The sequence below is a fragment of the Mobula birostris genome, chromosome 18 (assembly GCF_030028105.1).
Source record: "Mobula birostris isolate sMobBir1 chromosome 18, sMobBir1.hap1, whole genome shotgun sequence".
NCBI lineage: Eukaryota > Metazoa > Chordata > Chondrichthyes > Myliobatiformes > Myliobatidae > Mobula > Mobula birostris.
Genome location: NC_092387.1, coordinates 8,627,783 through 8,654,877, shown reverse-complemented (window position 1 = coordinate 8,654,877; position 27,095 = coordinate 8,627,783). Strand labels below are relative to the sequence as shown.

The 27,095-nt window shown below is 47.1% G+C and overlaps 1 protein-coding gene across 1 annotated transcript in view; it reads right to left on the bottom strand.

Moving 5' to 3' along the window:
- LOC140212241 (stereocilin) overlaps window positions 1-27,095 on the bottom strand; it is a 104,054-nt gene that overhangs the window by 12,370 nt on the left and 64,589 nt on the right. The window contains exons 18-23 of the mRNA XM_072282964.1: window positions 24,859-24,949; window positions 21,818-21,995; window positions 20,842-21,011; window positions 13,902-14,057; window positions 3,734-3,876; window positions 1,249-1,397 (exon numbers count right to left, since the gene is read on the bottom strand). Coding sequence (XP_072139065.1) covers window positions 1,249-1,397; window positions 3,734-3,876; window positions 13,902-14,057; window positions 20,842-21,011; window positions 21,818-21,995; window positions 24,859-24,949 — 887 coding nt within the window. The remainder of the gene's footprint in view (window positions 1-1,248; window positions 1,398-3,733; window positions 3,877-13,901; window positions 14,058-20,841; window positions 21,012-21,817; window positions 21,996-24,858; window positions 24,950-27,095) is intronic.

Sequence of the window (27,095 nt, the reverse complement as noted above, 5' to 3'; positions counted from 1 at the left end):
GAGCTATCGGGAGTGTGGTATGTTCAATCAAACTGCCACCTTCACTTAAAACAGGAAAACCTCACTGTACCAACTGACCTTCAGAGAATTGTACAACTGTGCAGCTCCCACTGTAAAACCCAATGTCCACTGTATTGGTGCCACCACATTCAGACGCAATCACTGCCTCGATAACACCCAGTGTCGCTCCCAACTACATAGCCAGGCGTTCTCCATCCCCCCACTTACTCCCTGGACACAGGTCAGGCACAGTAAAGCTCCCTCTGCATTGTCTCACCCCAAGGCAGAACAGGATCTATAGGAGCTGGGCAACAGGGAAAGGTTGAACAGGTGAGGACTTCATTCCTGAAGAACAGAACAATGAGGGCAGATTTGATAGCGGTACACAAAATGATGAGGGGTACAGATGGGGTAAATGGGAATAGGCATTTAACACTGAGATTGGGTGTAACTAGAAGTACAGGTCGTGGGTTAAGGATGAAAGGGGAAATATCGAAGGGGTCCTGAGGGGGAATTTCTTCACTCAAAGAGCAGAGTGAGTATGGAATAAGCTGCCAACTGAAATGGTGGATGTGGGTACGACTGCTGCATTTAAGAGAAGTTTACACAAATACTTGATGGGAGAAGTATGGAGGGCTATCGTCCAGGTGCAGGTCAATGGGACTCGACAGAGTAACGGGTTAGCATGGACTAGATGGGCCAAAGGACCTGTTTCTGTGTTGTAGTGACCTATGACTCTAAATCTCACTGTGCCTAGTGACGTTACAGTACATACCCCCAGGGAAGAGATGTAACAGGGGTACTGGATGTGCTCAGCAGGAGTGGCTGGTCACCTCTGTACTTAGTGTAATGCTATTACAGCTCAGGGCATCAGGGTTCAGAGTCCAATCCCAGCATCCTCTGTTAGGAATTTGTACGTTCTCCCCAAGGAGTGTGTGGATTTCTTCCAAGTGCTCTGGTTTCCTCCCACATACCAAAGATGTACCGGTTAGTAGGTTAATCGTTCATTGTAAACTGTCCCATGATTAAGCTAGTGTTAAATCGGGGGCTGCTGGGCAAAACAGCTTGAAGGGCCAGAGGGCCTGTGCCAAACTGTATTTCTAAATAAGTTTTTAAAAGTAAGTAAATAGATACATAGATAGATAGATAGATAATGGCACAAACAGAACTTGGTTGTAATGCTATATGTTGGCTAGTGGTTCTGTGACTCCTCTCCCATCAGCAACACAAGAAATACCCTCGTCTTACCTGCGATGGAGCCAATTTCAGTGAAGATTTCAGGCCCCCACTTGTTAACTGGCCCAAAGGCCTCAGAGTGAGTGGTCAGTCTGGCCAGAGCTTCGAACTGGCTTTCAGAACATCTCAGCTTCAAGTTGCCAATGAACAACACCGCTTTACTGCAAAGAAAAGAAGAGACAGGTTACACTGTCGAGAGGGGCCGGGCCAGGTACAGCTCGGTTAAACACGTTGAACAAACACTCCGCCAAAAACTGGAGACACACGAGGTTCTGTAGATGCTGGAAATGTAGAACAACACACACAGAATTCTGGAGGAGCTTAGTGGGACAGGCAGCTTCTGTGGAGGGGAAGGAATAGTCGACATTTTGAGCTGAGACCCTTCATTCTCAGAAAAGATGGGGACAAAAGCCAGAATAACACAGTAGGGAGAGAGGGAAGGGTACCAGGTGGTGCAGTAGATGATAGGTGAGTCACGGTGAGAGAGGGAAGGCAGTGGTCAGAGGAGGAGGGACAAGGGGATAAAAGAAAGGGGGCTGTTGTGAGAAGATGGAAAGTGATAGATGGGGAAGGCTGAAGGAGGAATCTGATTGGAGAAGGCAGCACCATCACTTTCACATTCTTCCCGCTTCCTTCCCTTCATTCCATGGCCCATGTCCTCATCTACCAGATTCCTCCTCCTTTTGCCCTTTGCCTTCCCCACCTATCACCTGCCAGCTCCCGACACCATTCCCTTTTTCCAGTCAAATCCCCACTGCCTTTCCCTTCTCAGCTGGATTCACCTATCACCTACCAGTTTGTGCTCTTCCTCCTCCCCCTCCCCTCCCCCTACCCTTTTACTTTCTCCTTCCTTTACAGTCCTGAAGGGTCTCAGCCCGAAACCTCAACTGTCCATTTCCCTCCGTAGATGCTGCCTGACCTGCTGAGTCCCTTCAGCAATTTGTTTGCACTTTGCCAATACAGTAACTGTTTCTGACAGTTTGTATCCTTACTAAATTTGATGCACAGATTTTCAAAACAAACAGATCAGTTTCACTCTCAGGACACTATGAGCACAGCACACACACTCACAAGGCAGAGACAGCAACGGTCAGATGTAGAGAGATACCGCACTCTCACAGGGCTGGAACAGCACTGATTAAACAGACAAAAATCCCATAGCAGAGATTCCTCACAGGCCATCGGTAGAATCATAGAAACATACAGCACAGAAACAGGCCCTTCAGCCCATCAAGTCTGTGCTGATTGTCAATCACTCATTTACACAGATCCTACATTAATCGCATTTTTTCTTTCCACATTCTTATCAGCAGCTCTTCAGATTCTACCACTCACCTTCATACTGGGGTAAATTCATGGTGACCAATTACCCTACCATCCTGCACATCTTTGGCATGTGGGAAGAAGTTTAAGTTTAATTCAACAATACGCATGTATATAGCTAAATGAAACAGCGTCCCCAGGTGCAGATACAGTACATATAGTCACAGTACACAGCACATATAGTTACGATAGCAGATACAGTCACAAATTAATATTAGCACTAGTCCCTGAGTGGCACGGCCTAAAGACTGATGTTGCCATGGAGCCATGTTCCTGCAAGAACAAGCACGCAGCAGTTCCTCATCTCCCGCAGCTGAAGGCATTCCAGGGAGGGAGCACTGCAGAACAGCACTGACAGGAGAGCCGACCTTCGGGGGCAGCCCCCAACCCAGCACACCTGCCCACGTCTCTGTTCTCTTCCACACGGCCGCCAGCACTTCCTCCCCTGGGTGGCTGTAACTGGCAGCATGAGGTCCAGTCCTGGGGCGCAGAGCAACGAGGGGAGTCCCATGCGGCGATGAGAAGCCGGGGTTAGGATCGAACCCGCGTCTCTGCGCAGTGACGCAGCAGCTCTATGTGATGTGTCACTGTGCTGCCCCAGTACTATCCATCTGTGAAAGTTAGGAACAGGGATTCTGTGGAAGGGAGTGCCCAGTTAATGTTGGCCAATGAAAACTCCTGAATCTTTCACCCGTGCAGGGTCGAGACAGACAGACTGAACTGTTCAAATCAGCGAAGATGTGCTGGGACAGCCTGTAAGTGTCACCATGCTTCCAGCACCAACATAGCATGCCCACAAACTAATGTGAAGGGAAAATGGAATCTCGCACAGTCGGGGGGGTGGGGGCTACAATCTCCTTACAGACAGTGACGGGAATTGAACTCCCATCACTGACCGCCAGCGTTATCAAGTGTTGCGCCAACCATTATGCTACCATGCCGCCCAAGTACTGTCTGATCTCGACTCCCACCCGACTAGGCTGAAGTCCCTGGAGCACTGCTGTTGCTGGTATTCGGCCCAGGTACAGACGGTGGAGACCCTGGCAGGGACATGGGAGGAGAATAACCAAAGATTGAGACTTGTAGCCAAAAACATGACAGTTAAAACGAGCAGAAAATGATTTCCAGTTTGGAGGGGAGCGAACGTGTCAGAGACCCCTCCTTTGTTACTGACCTGAATTCCTCGGGCCGGATCCTTTCCAGCTCGGAGACTGACATTCCACAGATGAAATGGCCCAAGGCTACCAGTGTCGTGGCATTGAGGTCCGTAACTTGCCATCCAGCCCGCGACCGGAAGCTGCCAAACGCGATCCTCCTCTACAAGACACATTGCAATACAATGTGGGTGTTAGAGAAGGTGGGGAATTTGGGGCAGAGACAGTCGGAGTGGTTATGATTCGGGTGAGGATGACAGTGCACCATCAATGAGCACGTCACCTTTCGGGAGGTGTACTAAAGTGGCAGCACGGTTTGTGTACATTTAAAGTGAAGGGCGATAGGTCCTTGATTAGCATGGGTGTCAAAGGTTACGGGGAGAAGGCAGGAGAATGGGGTCAAGGGGGATAGTAAATCAGCCATCATCAAATGGTAGAGCAGACTTGAGGGGCTGAATAGCCTAATTCTGCTCCTTGCCTTATGGCTTTATGGTCATAGCGGTTAGCGTAACATTACTACAGCACCAGTGACCCATGTTCAATTCCGTCACTGCAAGGAGTTTGTACGGGGATTCAGCCAGAAGCCACAACCTGCTGAGGGCCACATCAGAGGCATTCAGCTATGGCAACCAAGCAGAATACAAAAAGTCCAGATATGGTCTCCAGAAAGCCATCTCATGTGCGATGGCAATTCCAGGCCAAACCTGAATCACTGAGGGAAGCTTGACAACTGAATACGATCACCTCCTACAAAGTGAAAGCAAGTGACACAGGCTTCACTTCCAGATAAGCTCGATGCCTTCTACACTCGCTCTGACTGTCAAAACATGGAAGCACCTTCACAAGCACTCATGGCTATGGTGACCCTGTAATTTCCGTCTCTGAGGCCAGTGTAAGAGCATCTTTCAGGAGGGTGAACCCATGGAAAACATCCAGTCCAGGCGGATCACCTGGCCAAGTTACTAAAGACCTATTCCTCAGAGTACGCTCCCCCCCCCACACCCTGCAATGGCAAAGAACGTGGTAATGTTCTTCAACGACTACCATCCAGGAGTACTGATATCCACTGTGATGAAGTGCTTTCAGGGGTTGTTTACGAGAGACAGCAACTCCTGCCTGAGGAGAGACTTGGAGTCACTCCAATTTGTCCACAGTCACAAGCCAACAGCAGATGCCGTCTCATTGGCTCTTTACTCAACCCTGGAACATCTGGACAGCAAAGATGCATACATCAGGATGCTCTTTACCAACTACAGCGTGCCATTCAATACCATCAACCCCTCAAAACTGATCAATAAGCTTCAAGACCTAGGCCTCAGTACATCCTTACACAAATAGATCCTCAATTTCCTCACTAGCAGGTCCCAATAGTTTGCAGTGCCAACAATACCTTCTCCCCAGTCTCCACCAGCACAGGTGCACCACAAAGCTGTGAGCTTCACCCCCGGGCTCTACTCACTTTACACGTTTGACTGTGAGGCTAAGCACAGCTCCAATGCCATATTCAGATTTGCTGATAACACCACTGTCGTAGGCTGAATCAGAGGTAGTGATGAGTCAGCAGTTAGGAGGTGGATTGAAAATCTGGCTGGGTGATGCCACAACAATATCCTCTTACTCAATGTCAGCAACACCAAGGAGCTGATTATAGACTCCAGGAGGAGGAAACCAAAGTTCTCATCAGGGTATCAGAGGTGGAGGGGGTCAGCTACTTTAAACTCATCAGTGTTATCATTTCAGAGGATCTGTCCTGGGTCCAGCTCCTGAGTGCCATTACAAAAAAAGCACAGCAGCATCTTTACTTCCTTAGGAGTTTGTGGCATGTCATCTCAAACTTCAACTAACTTCTATAGGTGTGCGGTGGAGAGTACATTGACAGGTTGCATCACAGCCTGGTATTGAAACGCCAATGCCCTGGACCAGAAAAGCCTACAAAAACTAGTCGACATGGCCTAGTCCGTCACGGGTAAAGCCCTCCCCACCCTTCAGTACATCTACATGAAGGGTTAGCGCAGGAAAGCAGCATCCAAGCTCAGGGACCCCACCACCCAGGCCATTCTCTCTTCTCGCCGCTGCCATCAGGAAGGTGGTACAGGAGCCTCAGGAACAGTTACTATTCCTCAACCATCAGGCTCTCAAAGGGTACAACTTCACTCACCCCATCACTGAACTGTTCCCACAACCTATATGGACTCACTTTCAAGGACTCTTCATCTCATGTTCTCAATATACAGGTATATTGCTTATTTATTATTTTTCTTTTCTTTATTTGCACTGGTTGTTGTCTGTCCCACTGGGTTGGTCTTTCATTGACTCTATTGTTTGTTGTGCTTACTGTGTTCTCTCTGAGACTGGGTGGATTTCCACCAGGTGCTCCAGTTTCCTCCCACATTCCAGACGGGTTTGGGTTAGTAATTTATGGGCGTACTTTGTTGGTGCTGGAAGCACTTGCAGGCTGCCCCCAGCGCATGCTCGCAAACAACGTGTGCCACTGGATGAGTCAATATATATGTGACAGCAAAACTAATCTTTATCTGAAGCCTTCACCCAGCTGTGCCGTGTGCATTGCAGTTCAGATGTGAGCCCAAGAAGGTGAAGATTGACCGAGACGCCATCCTTGCCTGAATCAGGCTGATTAACACTTCCGCCTATGCCCGCACCCCAACCCCATCACCACTACCTCCACCTCACTTTATGTACACGCAATCATGCTGTGTGTGTTACAGTCACTTGTACACTGTGGCTGATAGCATTGTTTTTATATTTTTTATTTATTGTGAGGTTTTTTCGGGGTTTTTTCTTGTAACAATCATTTACCAAAAGGCCTGGACAGAGTGGATATGGAGAGGGCATTTCCTCGAATGGGGGAGTCTAGGACCATGGGGCACAGCCTCAGACGTCCATTCAGAATACAGGTGAGGAGGAATCTTTTTGACCTACAGGCAGTAATCTGTGGAATACTTTGCCTCAGATATTTAAAGTGGAGGTTGATGGGTTCTTGATTACTAAAGGCATCAAAGGCAGAAAAATCTCCTTCACAATCTCCATGAACACAGGTGCACCACAAGGATGTATGCTTACCCCCCCCCCTCCCCACCGCTCTGCTCACTTCACACCTATGACTGTGTGACTAAGTACAGCTCCAACACCATCTACGTTTCCTAATGACACCACTGCTGTGGGCCGAATCACAGGTGGTGATGAGTCAGCATACAGGAGGGAGACTGAAAATTTGACTGAGTGGTGTCAGAACAACACTCAATTTGAGCAAGACCGAGGAACCGATTGTAAACTTCAGGAGAGGGATACTAGAGGTGTATGATCAGAGGGTCAGAAGTGGAGAGGTTTAGCAACTTTTAATTCCCAGGTGTTACTATTTCAGAGGACTTGTCCTACACCCAGCACATAGGCACAATTGCAAAGAAAGTACGGCAGCACCTCTACTTCCTTACGAGCCTGCAGATATTCGCCATGACATCTAAAATTGACAAGCTTCTATACACGTGTAGTGCAGAATACAGAACTGGCTGCATCACAGCACTAATGTCTTTGAATGGAAAATCTCACCAAGGTACTGGATTCAGCCCAGTACATCACTGGTAAAGTCCTCCCAATCATTCAGCACACCTACATGAAACACTGTCGTTGGAAAGCAGCATCCATCATCAGAGATCCTCACCGCCCAGGCCATGCTCTCTTCTTGCAGCTGCCATCAGGTAGAAGGTACAAAAGCCTCAGGACTCACACCACCAGGTTAAAGAGCAGTTATTACCCCTCAACCATCAGGCTCTTGAATAAAAGGGGGTAACTAAATTCACATGCCCCATCATTGAAATGTTCCTACAAGCAATGCTCTCACTTTAAGGACTCTCTATCTCATTATTTCATGTTCTTGTTATTCATTTATTTTTGCATTTGCACAGTTTGTTGTCTTCTGCACTCTGGTTGATCTTTCATTGATTCTGTTGTAGTTACTATTCCATAGAAGTGCTGAGTATGCCCGCAAGAAGATGAATCTCAGGTTGTATATGGTGACATGTACCAGACCATGAGATATAGGAGCAGAAGTAGGCCAGTTGGCCCACAAGTCTGCTGCATATTTCATCATGGCTGATCCATTTTCCTCTCAGCCCCAATCTCCTACCTTCTCCCCACATCCCTTCATGCCCTGATTAATCAAGAATCTATCAATCTCTGCCTTTTATATACACATAAAGGCTTGGCCTTCACAGTCGCCTGCAGCAACAAATTCCACAGATTCGCTGCTCTCTGGCTAAAGAAATTCGTCCTCATCTCCATTCTAAAAGGACACCCCTCTATTCTGAGTCTGTGTCCTCTGGTCTTAGACTCTCCCACCAGAGGAGACATCCTCTCCACATCCACTCTCTAAAGGTCTTTCAACATTCGATAGGTTTCAATAACGTCACTCCTCATTTTTCTGAGTTCCATTGAGTACTGGCCCAGAGCCATCAAACACTCTTCAGATGACAAGCCATTTCAATTCTGGAATCATTTTTGTGAACCTCCTTTGAACCCTCCCCAATTTCAGCACATCCTTTCTAAGATAAGGGGCTCAAAACTGCTCACAATTCTCCAAGTGAGGCCTCACCAGTGCTTTATAAAGCCTCAACATTACATCTTTGCTTTAATATTCCAGACTTCATGAAATTAATGTTAAGATCACAATTACTTCCCTCACCACCAATTCAACCTGCAAATTAACCTTTAGGGAATCTGTACAAGGACTCCCAACTCCCTTTGTACCTCAGATATTTGAATTTTCTCTCCACTTAAAATAATCTACCCTTTTATTTCTTCTACCAAAGTGCATAACCATACACTTCCCCACACTGTATTCCACCTGCCACCTCTTTGCCCATTCTTCTAAACGTCTAAGCTTTTCTGTAGCCTTCTTCCTCAAAAATACCTATCTTCATATCATCTACAAACTTTGCAACAAAGCCAACAATTCCATCATCTAAGTTATTGACATATAACGTAAAATGAAGTTGTCCCAACACAGACTTCGATGGAACACCACTAGTCACCAGCAGCCCACCTGAAAAGGCTCCATTTATTCCCATCTTTTGCCTCCTGCCAGTCAGCCACTGCTTTACCCATGCTAGTATCTTTCCTGTAACACCGTGGGTTCTTAATCTGTAATACCACGGGCTCTTGGCCTCATGTGTGGCACCTTGTCAAAGGCCTTCTGAAAATCCAAGTACACAACATCCACTGATTCTCCTTTGACTATCCTGTTTGTTATTTCCTCAAAGAATTCCAACAGATTTGTCAGGCAAGATTTTTCCTTGAGGAAACTATGCTGATTTTGGCCTATTTTATCATTTGTCCTCAAGTACCTTGAAACCACAGCCTTAACCACATCCCTAACAATCGACTCCAACATCTTCCCAACCACAGAGGTCAGACTAACTGGCCCATAATTTTCTTTCTTCTTTCTCTCTCCCTTCTTCAAGAGTGGAGTGACATTTGCAATATTCCAGTCTTCTAGAACCATTCCAGAATCTAGTGATTCGTGAAGTATCATTATTAATGCCTCCACTAACTCTTCAGCCACCTCTTTCAGAACATCTGGGCCAGGTGACTTATCTACCTTCAGACTTTCAATTTCCCAAGAAACTTCACCCTAGTAAAGGCAACTACAAACACCTCTTGCCCCTTGACACTCTCAAACTTCTAGCATACTATTAGTTCCTTCCACAGTGAAGGCTGGTGCAAAATACTTATTCAGTTCATCCACCATCTCGCTGTCCCCCATTACTACCTCTCCAGTGGTCCAATACCCTCTCTTTTACACTTTATGTATCTGAAGAAACCTTTGGTATCCTCTTTCATATTATTGGCGCGCCTCGTATTCCATCTTTTCCTTCTTAAAGACTTTTTAATTGTCTTCTGTTGGTTTTTAAAAGCTTTAACTTTCCACTAATTTTTGCTCCATTATATGCTGTCTCTTTGGGTTTTATGTTGGCTTTGATTTCTCTTGTTAGCCATGGCTGTGTCATCTTGCCTTTAGAATACTTCTTCCTCTTTGGGATGTATATATCCTATGCTTTCTGAAATGCTTCCAGAAATTCCAGCCATTGCTGATCTGCCATCATTCCTGCCAGTGTTCTTTTCCAATCAATTCCGGCCAGCTCCTCTCTCATTCCTCTGTAATTCCCTTTATTCTACTAGAATACGTATACATCTGACTTCAACTTCTCTTTCTCAAGTTGCAAGGTGAATTCTATCACATTATAATCAATTACTCCTGAGGGTTCTTTTACCTTAAGCTCTCTTATCAATTCTGATTCATTGCACAACACCCAGTCCAGAATAGCTGATACCCTAATGGGGATCTAAAAGCTAGAAATACCCCCTCTTGGGAGCCAACACCAACTTGAATTTCCAAATCTACCTGCATATTGAAGTACCCCATGACTATTGTAAAATTGCCCTTCTGGCATGCATTTTCTATCTCCTGTTGTAATTTGGAGACCACATCCTTACTACTGTTTGGGGGTCTGTATATAACTCCCATCAGGATCTTTTTACCCTTGCAGTTTTGAAGCTCTATCCACAATGATTCAACACCTTCTGACCCTATGTCACCTCTTTCTAATGATTTAATCTCATTTTTTACCAACAGAGAAATGCCTCCCACTCTGCCTGTCCTTTTGATATGTGTATTCTTGGACATTAAGCTCCCAGCTATGATTTTCTTTCAGCCACCATTCAGCAATAGCCACAACGTCATACATGTCAATCTGCAACTGTGCTAAAAGTTCACCTACCTTAATCTGTACACTGTGCACATTCAGATATAATACCTTCAGTCCTGTATTCACCCTTTTCGATTTTGTCTGCCTTTTACATTGCAACTCATCCTGTTGACTGCAATTTTGCCCTATTATCAGCGTCTCTTTGCTAGCAGTCTGTTTGCTAACACACTGCCTCTGTTTGTAAACCAACTATCCCATCCTCAGCACCATCACTCCAGTTTCCATCCCCCTTCCAAATTCGTTTAAACCCTCCCGAACATCTCAAGCAAACCTGCCCACAAGAATATTGGTCCCCCTCGGGTTCAGGTGTAACCCGTTCCTTTTGTACAGGTCATACCTTCCCCAGAAGAGATCCCAATGATGCACTTTGATAAGAAAATTTACTTATAAACTTTGAGAAGGATTGGATTGAGAAGGATAGTAAATTAGCCATGATGGAATGGCACAGCAGACTCGATGGGCTGAATGGCCTAATTCTGTTTATGTTGTATTTTATTCCTCTTTACAGTCCTGTGCTGAAGAATGACAATTAAAAAAACCTTGCCTCTTGAGTTGTGCCAATATTCTTGTGAACATTTAACACTCAATCAACCAGATGATCCATTCCCAATACATTGTGAGGAGATTGCTTTGTACAACCTAACTGTAGTAGAGATTTCACCACAGGACAGCTTCATCCACTGTAAAGCACTTTGGGACACCCTGAGGCAATGAAAGGAATTAATAAAGTGAAGCTTCTACTACTGAGAGCTAATAACTGAATTATGAATGAATGATTGAATCCCATCCAATTCCTTCTCCAGAGTGACAGGCAACAGAAAAAGGGCTTGTTTCTGAGCAGAAGCCTCATCGCTTACACATGTCTCCAAGCATTTTAAATACTATTAATTAACTTTGAAATGCACGATGACCAGTTATGTGGACAATCATCTGCACACAGTCAGGTCCTACAAGCAACAATGAACAATTTATTAGCAATTTGCAAAAGCGGAATGGGCCGGGACCTGTTGGGAACACAACACTCAGAGTAATCACTGTTGTAATGCAACCACATTCATACAAATCAAACTCCACAAAATGAATGGTTGCAGCATTTTAAACAAATTGTGAGAGGCAGAAATGTTACCCAGGTTCCCTTGTGCTTTCTTAAAACAGTACTGCATGAGCTTTAACAGAAAGGATTCTGCAGGTGTTGGAAATCTTGAGAATAACACTCTAGGTGTTGAAGGAACTCAGCAGGTCAGGCAGCATCTATGGAGGGGAATAAATAGCCAACATTCCCAGGAGAGACCCTTCATCAGGACTGGAACAGAGCGAGGCAGAAGCCAGAATAAGAAGGTGAGTTTAGGAGAAGGTGGCAGGTGATAGGTGAGAACAGGTGAGGGGAAGGTGCATGGGTGTGGGAGCGGGGTGGGATGAAGTGAGAAGCTGAGAGGTGATAGGTGAAAAAGGTAAAGAGCTGAAGAAGGAATCTGATAGGAGAGGAGAGTAGACTGTGGGAGAAAGGGAATGAGGAGGGGCACCAGAGGGAAATGATGGGAGGTCAGGAGAAGACAATGGCTGAGAGAAGAGCTAGAAGGGGGAATGGAGAAAGAGAGAGGAGGAGGATGAAGTAAGAAGCTGGGAGGGGATAGGTGGGAGAGATAAAGGACTGACAAAGGAGGAATCTGATCGGACAGCGGACCATGGAAGAAAGGGAAGGAGGAGGGGAACCAGAGGGAGGTGACAGGCTGGTGAGAAGAGAAGGAGTAAGAGGGTAACCAGAATAAGGAATGGAAAACCGGCACCACAGTAGCATAGCAGTTAGTCGGGGTGTGGGGTCCAGTTCCTGCATTTGCCGTGAGGAGTCTGTATGTCCTCGCATGGAACGTGTGGGTTTTCCTCAGGCACTCTGGTCCCCTCCCCCGGTCCAAAGACATACCGGGAAGGTTCACTGATCATTACATTTTGTCCCATGGCTAGGTTAGGGTTAAATCAGGATTGTCAGGGGCTGCTGGGGTGGAACGACCCACTCTGTGCCGTATCGCTAAATAAAATCTAAAAGGGGAAGGGCAGAAAATCTTGGAAGATGGAAATCTACCCAGATGTATATTTAAGGCAGAGATTCATAGATTGTTGATTGGTCAGGTCATGAGGGGATATGGGGAGAAGGCAGGAAATTGGGGCTGAGAGGAAAATTGGATCAGCCATGATGAAATGGTACAGCAGACTCAATGGGCCAAATGGCCTAATTCTTTCTCTATTTCTTATGGCATTAGGAATATGAGGTGTTGCTTCAACCTGAGGCCAGTCTGAGTTTGGCCTCATCATGGCAGTCGAGGCGGCAACGGACAGATGTCAGAATGGGAATAGGAAGTCAAACTGAAACGGGTAGCCACTGGGCGATCTTTGTCATCTGTGGCAGACAGAGCAAAGGTGCTCAACAAAGCAGTCACCCAGTCGATGTCCATGTAGAGGGGGCCACACTGGGAGCCTGACAGACTCACAGGTGAAGTGCCGCCTCACCTGGAAGGACTGCTTGGGCCCCTGGATGGTGGTGAGGGAGGAGGTGTGGGGCAGGTGTAGTATTTGTCACGCTTGCAGAGATAAGTGCCAGGAGGGATATCAGTGGTGAGGGATGTGTGGACAGGGGAGTCACATAGAGAGTGATCCTTGCAGAAAGTGGCCAGGAGGTGCAAGAAAAGGACGTGCTTGGCCATAGGATCCCGTTGGAGACAGTAGAAGCTACAGAGAATGCTGTGCTAGATACAGAGCTTGTGGAGTGGTTGGCAAGGACAAGGAGAACCCTATCCCCCTTATGGCTGCAGGAAGATGGAGCATGAAATGGAAGAGACGCGGATGAGGGCAGCAACCACAGTCGACTTCCCCACCACCTCCCCTACTCTGCAATTTCCCTCGTGATCTCCATCAATGTGCAATGGTCCATGCTTACTGATCTCCTTCCTGGCACTTATCCCTGCAGGCAAACAGGTGCAACACCTGCACCTACACCTCCTCTCTCAACATGAAGATGGTGTGGGCATCTTTAACATCTACTGGGGACTGGGTACTCACCCCGCACCATTGAACTGAATGTGCACAGGTTTACACACCTTGGTTGCAACACTGTGCAGGGACCGTATCTCCCTGACCAGATAGTCACCAGGCACAATTCCCAATGCTTGGAGACTCCATAGTTATCACTAGTCTGCTGAGCAGATCCAGTTGTCGCCTATGACAGGGATGAAGGAAATGTAAGCCAAGACTACCAGTTCCCAAGTCTCACAGAGTGAAACAACACCATGTACATGTCTGGCCCAAAGGGAGTAGATGAGACCAAAATGTCCTTTGAGGTCAAATAACTACCTACATTCTTGAAAGAAAATTAAACTGAAGATACGTATAGAGGAAGAAGGGCAAGCATTACCTGTTTTGCACTCCATTCATCGATCTCTCCCAGGAATGAGAGAATACCCAGGTCCAGCAGGTCCAGGGACTGTAGGTCTCGGCCGCTGAGCTGGGAGGCAGCCCTACCCAGCTGCAGAACCTGCCAGCGTTTCATTGATCTCACTGGCCCGTACAACTAGTAACAGATAATAGAGAGAGAATCCCAAATCCATCAACTCCAGCATTTATTCAGGACCTCTTCACACAACACCAAGCATCTCCCTCATGACATCCCAGATGCTCTTCCAACAGCCTGGGGATTTGATCCAGTTCCACCACTATATGTACATGATTGAATGACAATAAACTTAAACTTTATAATCTAAAAATCTCAAAGTTCAAAGCACATTTATTATCAAATTATTTATGATATAATCAACTTGAGATTTGTCACCTTACAGGCAGCCACAAAACAAAGAAACCCATTTTAAAAGACTGTCAGACACTCAATGTGCAGAAAAAAGAAAACAATTCATGCAAACAATAAAAGTAAGCAAATAATGTTCAGAATGAAGTTCATGAACGTGAGTCCACAGACACAGCGCCAGTCACAGCCGACCCAGGAGACTGCTAGTTGTAGGCCACAGCCTCTGTTCAGTGCTGAGGTGAGTACAGCTCACCAAGCAGCAAGCTGAACACAAGCCTGTCCTTCGCCTTCGGTCCCAACTCCCTAACCTTTTCAATCTGGCCTGGCGCTTAAACCCGGCCAAAAAACAGCCATTGCTCGCTCTCAAGCCTGGGCCCTGTCACCTCAACTCTGCCTCGCCTTGGTTCTGCTGCTTTGATTCAGCTCCAAGTCTGCTCCAGGAATGGCCAGGCATTGGCTCGTTCCACGCTCTCAGGCCAGGGCCCTGCTGCCTTGATTCAGCCCATACACACCACACCACAACCATCCTCATCTTCAAAACTACAGTTCACACTGCTAAACGGCAGGTCATACAGGCAGTCAAAAGCTCAACGCTGAAGAGAAGTTACATGCTATTGATTGCAGTGACTGGTTTCCAGAAAAAGTGGGATTAAAAAAGTAGTCAAATTGTTTCAGCCAGCAAGTGGTCTCCGTGCTTCACTAGTACCATCTTAAACCAGAATATCTGCCTCAGATAAACTGAACCTCCATTGCTCTCCTGGGTGGAGAACTTCAAAGACTAGGTCAAGAAATTCCTTCTCATCTCAGTTCTGAATGGCCATACCACTATTTTGAGACTTTGACCCTTGCTTCTTGGGAAACATCATCCCTGCATCAAAAGTCCCAAAGAATTTTGTGCAGTTCACACCACTCACTTTTCTAAATTCAATTCAGCATAACTTAATCTGCTCGACCTCTCCCCAAGGGCGTTTCTAGAAACAAATCTGGTGAACCTTCACTGCACTCTTTCTATTGCAAGAGTATCATTCTTTTCAGGCGAGACCAAAAGACTCAAAGATTGTTTATTGTCATTCTTCAGTAAACGAATGTAAAGGAGGATGAAATGATTATTACTCAGGATCCAATATAGCACAAAAAAGACACAATAAGCATAAAAATCAGTAATAAATATAAAAGCAACCCTATAAAACACAATGTACAAGTAACTGAGTGCAGCCGTGTATATACAGTGTCCATAAAAAGCATTCACCCTCCTTGGAATTATTCATGTTTTATTGTTTTACAATATTGAATCACAGTGGATTTAATTTGGCTTTTTTAACACTAATCAACAGAACAGACTCGTTTATGTCAAAGTGAAAACAATTTTCTACAAATTTGTCTAAATTTATTATATTAAACACAAAATAATTGATTGCATAATTACTCACCCCCCCCCCCCTTCAAGTCATTATTTAGTAGATGCACCTTTGACAGCAATTACAGCCTTGAGTCTGTGTGGATAGGTCTCTACCAGCTTTGCACATGCAATTTTCCCCCAGTCTTCTTTACAAAACTGCTCAATCTCTGTCAGATTGCACAGGGATTGTGAGTGAACAGCTCTTTTCAAGTCCAGCCACAAATTCTCAGTTGGATTGAGGTCTGGACTCTGAGCTTGTTGGGCTGGAAGGACCCGTTACCGTGATGTATCTCTATATAAATAAGTATGTTTCTATGTGGCTGCATGTGCCTGTGCACATCCAGAATTCCTGATGATCACCGCAGATAACATCGCCAGTGGTAAGCAGCTAATTGAAGCAAATTGCTTCCTGTCGTTTAGGGAAGTCAGTGTTTGTCGTCTGTTTTCCAGAAACTGAATGAAACACGGGGCAATGAAATCTCACAGATCCAGTCACAGCTCAGTCTCCAGAGCTAATCCAGGATCTGCATGGTCAGGAGGGAATATGGATGATCTGGGAAATGGGTTCTGGACAATTATTAGCTCAATTCCACCACCGTGCACCTACAACCATCAGGCTCCTGAACCAGTATGGACAGCTTCACTCACAAGGAAATGCAAATTATTATTGCCTTATTAATAGCCCTGCCCACCTTTGAGGACATTTACAGGGAGCTCTGCCAAAAGAAAGCATCCACCCATCATGGGCACCCACCATCCAGGCCTGCTGTCTCACTACTGTCATCGGGTAGGAGGTATAAAAACCCCCAGCAGGGGGATGGTGCTATTACCCTACAAACATCAGCCTCACTCACCTCAACTCTGAACATGTTCTACAATCTACTGCTCAGGTTCTCAGCATATTTTTTTAATTAGCAAAATTTGTCTTCATTTGCACATTGGTTCTGTGTTTATGTATAGCTTTCCATAAATTCTGTTGTGTTTCTTTATTTTCCTGCACATACAGCAAGAAAATGAGTATTCAGTAGCATACGGTGATATATACATAATTTGATAGTAAATTTACTTTGAACTTCAATCAGTCTGCACCAACACCTTTGTCCCATTTATTCTCACTCTTTACAGAATCACTGAATCCTACAATGCAGAAAGAGGCCATTCTGCCCATCACAGCTCTTCTGTAGCCTTTGGGAGAGGAATTTGCCTGAGATTCTGCCACAGAGCACTATACGTTATTGCAAACACAAGAGACTCTGCAGATGCTGGATACCCACAGCAACACGCACAGAATGCTGGAGAAACTTTAGCAAGCCAGGTAGCATCCCGGAAAGGAATTAGCCCTCTTCCTTTCCAGTCCAGATGAAAGATCTTGGCCCAAGATCCTTCGAAAGATACAGTGAAATGCGTTGTTTACATCAAATCAAATCTGTGAGGATATGCTGGGGGCTGCCCGCATTTGTCGCCAGGCTCCCGGCACCAACATGACATGCCCATGTTTACCGACCCTAACCCGCACTTCTTTGGAATGTTGGATGAATCACACGTGGTCACAGGGAGAAGGAACAACCTTCTTACAGACAGTGGTGGTGGGAATTAAATCTTGATTGCTGATCTCTGGAACTGTAGTAACATTAGGCTAACCTGGGCTACCACATTTACTCTACGACCATGATTTGGAACCATTGCATCAAACCTTCTCTGCTTCCAGGGTAACCCCCTTTGCTTCTCAGGTCTGTGGCACACCGTTCAACATTGCAATGTTCAATGTTAGCTCGAAAATATGTCCACCTGATCATCCGTCAGACCGGACATCCTCACCAGAGTCACACAGCACTAAATAGGCCCTTCAGCCCACCACACTGAGGCTGACCCTCACATCCACATTAATCCCATTCATCAGACATTACACAATGACCTGATCCATTCTGACCAGACAGAAAGGAAACAGCAAGTTCCCCAAAGCTGTAGAATTCACCATTCAGTCAAAGACTTTATGAGCAATGGTGTAGAGGAAAGTCGTGGTTCAGGAAGAAAGAAAGACTCACCAACAGAGCAAGAATGATGGAGATGGAGGAACCAGGAGAACAGAGTGGAATTCTTACCGGATACTGGGTGTGACAAACAGCTGAGATGGTTGTGGGTGATTGTGGGATCGTTCTAGATGTTTGAGGCTAGTCTACCCCCCAAGATGGAGATTGGGGGATCCAGAAAGGGAAGGGAAGAACCAGAGATGAACTCTGTGAAGGTGAGAGCAGGGTGGCAACTGGCAGCTAAAGCAATGAAATGCTTGAGTTCTGAGAGTGCAGGAAACTACACAATCTACCATTTCCAGCATTTTTCCCATAGTGAGTGGACAGCTTCAGGTTCAGAGGGGGGCAGATCAGAGCGTGTGAGGGGACAGAAAACATCAGGGGTGGTCAACGTCCCATCAGCAGTTAGCAATGAACAGATCTACTGAGGCTAAGAAGCCAGAGGGAAGGGTCCAAGTGGATCAGAAATTTGGGAGATGGGAGAAAGGTCCTAGAGATCTGGGGTGAAGACTCCAAGGCAAAGAAACGAGCATGGAGCAGAGGTCGCACAGGCCAGTCGATGACATGTTTGGCCTAGAATTCATTAAGCTGGGGACAGGGGACAGAAGCTGATCGTTTGGGATCAGGGAGGGGACACCAGCGATCTGGGTTCAATCCTGTCACTGTCTATGAGTTTATACATTCTCCCTATGACTACACGTTTCCTCTGGGTGCTTCACCTTCCTCCCACATTAGGGTTAATAAATTGTGGGGATGTTATGTTGGCACGGATGCACGGCAATGCTTGCAAGCTTCCCCCAGCACATCCCCGGACTGTGTCGATGGTTGACACAAACAACGCATTTCACTGTAAGTTTCAATGTGCACCTGACCAAAAAAACCTAATTGTAAATTGCTACGATCGGGAAGAATTGGGGTTGCATAAAAAACAAAGCAGGATAGATCCAGGGGAATATTTGAATTCCTGATTTGGAGGAGTTTACAATTAATGACATATTAAAGATAGGAACAAACTTGCCTATTGTGGGAGAAGGATACAGTGGGACTGTGGACCACACATTTTCAAATGAAGTGAGTCTCGATACCTGACACCCAGTCCCCATCCCCAGGCAAATGGGGCTCATCAGCCGTAGTTGGTACTCATCTAGAAGGGAAACTCTGATCTCAAATCCCCACTGCCTGGCAACTCCTGCGATGCTGCTGGTACCAAACTGTATCGGTTTCTGTTGTTCCTTTGGATTCATCAGCTGTGTGGAGAGAGGGAGCCTGCTGCATGGACAACAGCTTGCTCTCCATGTCGTACTGCCCTGACTTGTGTATCAACAGCTTGCTCTCCATGTCATAGTGACCTAGCTCGTGCACTGGCACTCTGCACCAGCAATACAGACGGCTAGGACGTAACATCCATGGTCACCCCGACCAATGGAGACCTCAGATGCCCGTCCCGTCTCTCTCCTCCAACACAACTATGGGGCGCCACTGTAGCGTAGTTGGTTAATGAAACACCATTCCAGCTCAGGGCATCAGAGTTCAGAGTTTGCACAATCCTTCCCATGCGCATGTGGGTTTCCTCCAGGTGCTCAGGTTTTCTCCCACAGTCCAAAGACGTGCCATTGAAAATTGTCCCATGATTAGGTTAGGGTTAAATCAGTGGGTTGCTGGACGACACGGCTCGAACAGTTGAAAGGGCCTTTTCCACCCTGTATGTCTAAATAAATAAATTGCTCACATCACACACTCCATCCACTGTCTTACCCCACTGACCCCAACTCCCTGTCCACTCATCATCCCACCTCATTCCCTTCTTTATCCCACTGACCCTGACTCCCTGTCCACTCATCATCCCACCTCATTCCCTTCTTTACCCTACTTACCTTACTGACCCCGACTGCCCGTCCATCACTCATCATCCCACCTCATTCTTTTCTTTATCCTACTGACCCTGACTCCCTGTCCACTCATTATCCCGCCTCATTCCCTTCTTTATCCCACTGACCCTGACACCCTGTCCACTCATCATCCCACCCCATCCACTCTCTTATCCCACTGACCCTGACTCACTGTCCATCACTCATCATCCCACCTCATTCCCTGGCTTTTGCTCATCCCCACTCTCAACCCCAGTTCCCAACTTACCACCAGTGCCCCCTCACCCTGATTCAACCCACCCAACTCTCGCCCTCCCAGAGGACAACTCATCATCCTTCCTCTGCCCCACAATACACTAGGGCAGGTCAACCATGGATGTTGCATCCTAGGTGTTACAGGCAAGCCAGCACACGGGCCAGGGTGGTACGATATAGAGAGTGAGCTATCGTCCATGTAGCAGGCTCCCTCCCTCCATGCAGATGATGGCTCCAAAGGAATGGCAAAGACCAATACAGCAGCTTCGCAGCAGTTGCCAGTCAGTGTTGAGCTCAACACAAGGACTCCAGCTCCAGATTTTCCCTCGGGGTTTCCTCATGAAGCCTTCCCCATGAGTGGGTTTAGCCGCAAGGCAGCAGAGGTTTGAGATCAGAGTTTTCTTCCTCCTCTTGACGAGCCCCAACCGCCCAGAGTGACTGGTTTTAAAGCACCGGTAACCTGCCTTGGCCCCTTCTCCTGTCAGTAGAAATGGTTCCACTGGACTTGGTCACTAAGCCAGACGTGAAGTTCAGGAGCTGGACTTGGTTGTCAGAGGCTATTTGAGACATATACCATCGAGAACATTAATAGATGGTGGGAGCTTATTCCCACAACCCTCTAACCCCAAACTATGACAACCTTAGTGACCCCCCACAATCCACCAGCCACTGGGAAACAGAGCACCCCTGTCCTCTAACAAACACCAGCCCTGCTCTGTTGGGGTACTGGGTGACACGCAGACTGGGTGAGACTGGGTCCTGGGTGACACGCAGAGTGGGTGAGTCTGGGTACTGGGGTGACACGCAGAGTGGGTGAGACTGGGTCTTGGGTGACACGCAGACTGGGTGAGACTGGGTCCGGGTGACACGCAGACTGGGTAAGACTGGGTCCTGGGTGACACGCAGACTGGGTAAGACTGGGTCCTGGGTGACACACAGACTGGGTCCTGGGTGACACGCAGACTGGGTGAGACTGGGTCCTGGGTGACACGCAGACTCACGTTCTTGGCCTTGGTCACCAGTATCTTCCGCTGCTCTGCAGACAGGTCCGGGTCGCTGGTGAGAACTTCCAAACAGTCAGCAAACTCACGATCCGTCATCCCGGCGAGCTGGCCAGTGCTCCAAGCAGCAGGGAATGTTGCTTTGACGTCAATGCAGTCAGGGATGCCCTCTAGGTGGAAGCAAAGGAAACAGTCCTGCCAGTGCAAAGGACCAGGGCAGTGGGTGCAGGGGTTACGGCCACAGCAGATCCCCCTCTGTCCCCTCCGTCCCACCCACCACCCCAACTTTGAAATATACTGCCAGTCATTCAATATCTCTGGATCTGAATCCTGCTCCGACTTGGCCTGGAGTAGGCAAATGAAAGAATCAGGGAAGGGGGAGGGGTGAAGTTGATAGGAATGGAGGGTGGAGGAGAATTGATGGGAATTGGGGGAGGCAGTTAATGGGATTGAAGCAGCTGACAGACTAGGGGGGAGGGAGTAGCCAATGGGGGGGGGGGTAGGACAGCTGACAAGGCAGCTGACAGGGGAGGGGGGTGTGGAGGAGAGTGGTAACTGACCAGGGAAGTCAGGGGCAGCCAATGGGGGTACGGTGGGGGGGGGGGGGTTGTGGGAGAGGTGAGAGCCAGGGAAAATTTGCCGAGGAATGGGATAGTCACGAGCCAGCATTTCAGATGGGCTGAATTGTATAAGGAAATATAGAAATTCCAAACAGCCTCATGGGGGACTTTCACATGGACCATATCTGGTGACGGAGGTAGTTCGGCCCACTATCCCATTTAGGCATAGGCTAGAAATGTACCTCCTACCCCGATGTCCACATCACGTTTGATGGGCCGGCACACTTCAATCAGACTTCAGTCCGGATACTAACCACTGGCAGGTTTTCCCAGCCCTGGAGATCCATGAACAAGGGCCAGCCTCGTTACTCACACCCCAGTCCCCATTCCCCATCCCACTCCCAGTGCAGGCTGACCTCTCCGCCTCTTCATGATGCTCTTGACGGCGTTCACCACCAGGCTCTGCTTCTTGCTGCGGAGGGTGGTGCGGTCCGAGAGACTCTGCTGCCCGTGGCACAGCCTGCCCACCAGGCTCAGCCCCCAGTGGCGCTCGCTGCTCAGCACCATCTCCACCATCTCGGGGGTCAGCACCACCTACCAGGAGCACGGTACAGGCATGAGTGGAAGCAATACAAGATCCCGTCCTGATCCCCCATTACAATAGACCCCAGCACAACCTCAGGAACACATCAGCCGCCAGTGAAATTCTGAACTGTTGTAGAGAGCTCAGTGACATGGTGGCCTGACTTTTCCCACAACGGCAGCTAATTCCTTCTGCCAGCACATAGCCCACAGCTATCTCTGATACCTCCACCAGAATCTCCAGAAGGATGCAGCAATTCAGAAGAGCTGGCTCAGGAGAGGGTGTGGTGGCAAAGAGGAAACCTTTTCCCAAACCCAGACTTTAGCCACACCGCTAACACCCCTCACAACCATCTACTCTCACCTGAAGCCACCCCTCCACTTTCTCTCCACCCCTCTACGCCTTTGCTATCCATCTATGCCCAGTCCCTTGCACCTCACCCTTTACACTATTCCCCCAGATCACCTCCACCTCTAAGTGTCTCTGCACTCCTCAACCACATGTTAAACCCCTGCCCCACCACAAACACTACCTTTACCCCCTGCACTACCTGTTAATACCTATGCCTAACAACCCATTTTACCCTTCCCCTGCCCCTATCTCTCCCCTTTACCCCTGCCCCACCCTTTACCCTCACTCCATCTCACCAACTCCATTCATCATTATCAACCTCTGCCCCAGACCAGAAGAGGTTCACCAGGTGAATTCCTGGGATGACAGGGTTGTCCCATCACATTCAGCTAAAAAGTAGATCTGTACTGCCCCAAGTTTAAAAGAATAAGTGCAGATCTCTTCAAAGCATTGGATCTTAAGAAGCCATGAGGTAGACTTAGAAATATTTCCATTAGTGGAAGAGCCACGAACGAGGGAACAGAGTTACAAGACAAATGGGGCTGTGTAACATCCTGGGTTTCATCACCTAAGTTACAGAGAAAGGTTGAACAAGTTGGGTCTTTATTCTTCGGAGCGTAGAAGGTTGAAGGGGGGACTTGATAGAGGTGTTTAAAATTATGAGGGGGATTGATAGAGTTGACGTGGATAGGCTTTTTCCATTGAGAGTAGGGGAGATTCAAACAAGAGGACATGAGTTGAGAGTTAAAGGGCAAAAGTTTAGGGGTAACATGAGGAGGAACTTCTTTACTCAGAGAGTGGTAGCCGTGTGGACCGAGCTTCCAGCAGAAGTGGTTGAGGCAGGTTCGATGTTGTCATTTAAAGTTAAATTGGACAGCTATATGGACAGGAAAGGAATAGAGGGTTATGGGCTGAGTGCAGGTCAGTGGGACTAGGTGAGAGTAAGAGTTCGGCACGGACTAGAAGGGTCGAGGTGGCTTGTTTCCATGCTGTAATTGTTATATGGTAACCATTTCTTCTCCAGGAGGCTGGATTAGCAGGGTATTTAAAGAGGAGATAGATTGGGGAGGTTCCGTAAAGATGTCATAGCTGGTCATAGCTGCCAATGTTCCCAATGGCACGTGCCTCTGACAATCAAATCCAGCTCCTAGCCTTCACCGGGTGGCTTAGCTACTTAACCCAGTGGAACTGCTTCTACTGACTGGAGAAGGAGCAAAGCCAGGTTACTGACACCTTAAACAAGTCTTTCGGGCAGATCAGACTCATTAGCCAAGTTTGGCAGCTCATCAAGGAGAAGGAAAGCTCTTATTTCAAATCTCCCCTACCTTGCAGCTTTACCAACTCATAGGGAAGTAAACCCTGATGGAAAAGGAAATCCTACGTTGAGTTCAACACTGTCTAGCATGCCTGCAGTGTCGCTGGTGCCAAACTGTATCGATCTCTACCATTCCTTTGGATTCATCAGCTCCTAGAGAGGGAGGGCTTGCTGCATTGGCAACAGCTCTCCATATCATACTGCCCTGGATTGTGTATCTACTGACCCACAGACGTTCATGGTCAACCCTGACCAACACAGGGATTCCTTCAGATCAGGGAATTGAGGATTGAGCACAAAAGAAGAATTGAGCCCAGTGTAGGCAGCTGGTTAAGTAGCTAAGCCACGTGTGAAGGCCAGGAGTTGGACTTGGTTGTCAGAGGCACACACCATTGCAATAGGTTTGAAGGGTCGTGGTCTACTATTCCTGTGTGATATTTTGTGTTTATAAGAGCAACTAAAGAGAGAATTGAAGGGGTTTAGGGATGGAACTATGGGGATTCCCAGGGATGAAAGCAGCTAGTGGGACACTGGGAAGATGGGATGAGCTACAGCAAGCCTCAGAGGGTTGGGGAACTGGAGGAGATTACAGCAATAGGGTGGGGCACAACACAAGACCAGTGAAGGGTTAAAAAGAGAAACAGGGATCCTTAAATGTATGCGTTGCCAATCAAAGTCGAGGAACAAATGTTTAAGTTGGTGGAGATTACTGTATGTCTAATACTAACACAGAAATGAACTCAGTGGCCACTTTATTAGGTACACCTGCTCATTAATGCAAATATCTAATGAGCCTATCATGTGGCAGCAACTCAATGTATAAAAGCATGCAGACGTGGTCAAGAGGTTCAGTTGTTCTTTAGACCAAACAGCAGAATGGGGAAGAAATGTGATCTAAGTGATTTTGAGTGTGGAATGATTGTTGGTGCCAGACGGGGTGGTTTGAGTATCTCAGAAGCTGCTGATTTCCTGGGACTTCCATGCACAACTGGCCAGACTAGTTCAAGCTGATAGGAAGGCAACAGTAACTCAACCACACGTTACAACAGTGGTGTGCAGAAGAGTATCTCTGAAAGTTACAACATGTCAGCCTTTTACAGCAGCAGGAGATCAGAATGGGTTCCACTCCTTTACCTAACAATGTGGCAACTGAGTGTAATTTATAGGGCTTCCTCAAGATTTCCTTTTTCCCTCTCCTTCATCCCTACCTTTGGCAGCCTGTGTATATCCTCAGATGGAAGAGTGAAGACAAGTCTACCTATGTATTCTATCTGCTGCACATTCCAGCCTGAAGTATCCCTGTAGAATAAATGAAACAAAATTCACATTTCATTAGACAAATCTATCCATGATCTCACTTCTTTACAATCTCCTCCAGCCCTACATCCTCAGTTCCCCTCCAACACTCACCTCGCATTCATCCCCAAATGCAATTTCATCACTGCTTGTAATTACTCTGTCAGTTGCCTCTAGTACTCCCTCCCTAATCCTTGCATCTCATGTCTCTTCTCCGTTAAGATAAACTTGCTCTTTAGCGGGTCATGTGCAGTTCAGTGTACAATTTAGTTAATTTACTGAAAATACTAGGTGCTTTTACTCATGTGAAGCACCTTGGGCTGTCCTGTCACGCTAAAACAGCAACAGAAATGCAAATAGTTTCCTTACTAATAGCCACCATTCAGTACATTTACAAGGAGCGTTGCCAAAGGAAAGCGGCATCCATCATCAAGAACCCCCACCATCCAGACCATGGTCTCTTCTCACTACTACCATCGGGCAGGAGGTAGAGAAGCCCAAAGTCCTACAACCATCAGGCCCCTGAACCTGCGTGGATAACTTCACTCATCGCAATGATGATTTAATTCCACATCCTGCTAATTCCCACTTTCAAGGACTCCACATCTCCTATTCTCAGTATTATTTATATAGTTTTTATTTGCACAGTTTCTCTTCTATTGCAAATCAGCTGTTTGTCCATCTTTGCTTATGTATAGCTTTTCATAAATTCTATTTTATTTCCTTATTTTCCTGCAAGTGCCTGCAAGAGAAATGAATCTCAAGGTAGTATACAGTAACAAACACTCAGTGGCCACTTTATTAGGAATACTTGCTCACATGGCCAAGTGGTTAAGGCGTTCGTCTAGTGATCTGAAGGTCGCTAGTTCGAGCCTCAGCTGTGGCAACGTGTTTATGCCCTTAATCACACATTGCTCTAGTGTCTTTGCGAGGAGTGGCGCCCCACACAGACTTCCAATCTGCGCCTTGTAAGGCATGAAAATGCCCGACGCAGGTCTCTCATGGTCTGAGTCGATGTTCCCTCCCTCCCCCTGCTCATTAATGCAAATATCTAATCAGCCGATCATGTGGCAGCAACTCAATACATGGTTGTTCAGATCAAACATCAGAAAGGGGGGAAAAAATGTGATCCAAGTGACTTTGACCACAGAATGATTGTTGGTGTCAGACAGGATAGTTTGAGTATCTCCGAAACTGCTGATTTCCTGGGATTTTCACGCTCAACAGTCTCTAGAGTTTACAGAGAATGGTGTAAATAAAACCCAAAAAACATCCATTGTGGCAGCTCTGTGAGTGAAAACTCCTTGTTGATGAGAGAGGTCAGAGGAGAATGGACAGGCTGGTTCAAGCTGACAGGATGTGGAAGTATCTCAAACTACCACTTGTTACAAACACGATGTGCAGAAGAGCATCTCTGAAAGCACAACACATTGAGCCTTGAAGTGGATGGGCTCAATAGCAGACCATGAACATACACCCACTGGTCACTTTATTAGGTACAGGAGATATGCACACTGATAATAAACTTACTGACTTTGCAAGGGCTTGCAAGCAGAACAAGTGCCACACCTGCCCCTACACCTTCACAACCATTCACAGCCCAAAACAGTCCTTCCAGGTGAGGCAACACTTGGAAGTGATACTCCCGGTGTGGCCTCCTGTATATCGATGAGACCTGATGTAAATTGGGAGACCGCTTCACCGAGCACCTTCACTCCGTCCACCAGAAAAAGCAGGATCTCCCAGTGGCCACCCATTTCAATTCAACTTTCCATTCCCATTCCAACATGCCAGTCCATGGCCTTCTCTACTGCTGCGATCAGACCACACTCAGACTGGAGGAGCAACATCTTATATGCTGTCTGGGTAGCCTCCAACCTGATGGCATGAACATCGATTTCTCAAACTTCCAGTAATTGCCCCCCATCTTCTTCACTATTCCCCATTCCCATTTCCTTCTCCCAGCTCATTTCCTTGCATGCCTATCACCCCGTCAGATACTCCTCCCCTTCCCTTTCTTCCATGGCTTTCTGTCCTCTTCTATCATATTCCCCCTTCACCAGACCTGTATCTCATTCACCAACTTCCCAGCTCTTTACTTCACTGCCCCACCTCCTGGTTTCACCTATCACCTACCGCCTTGTACTTC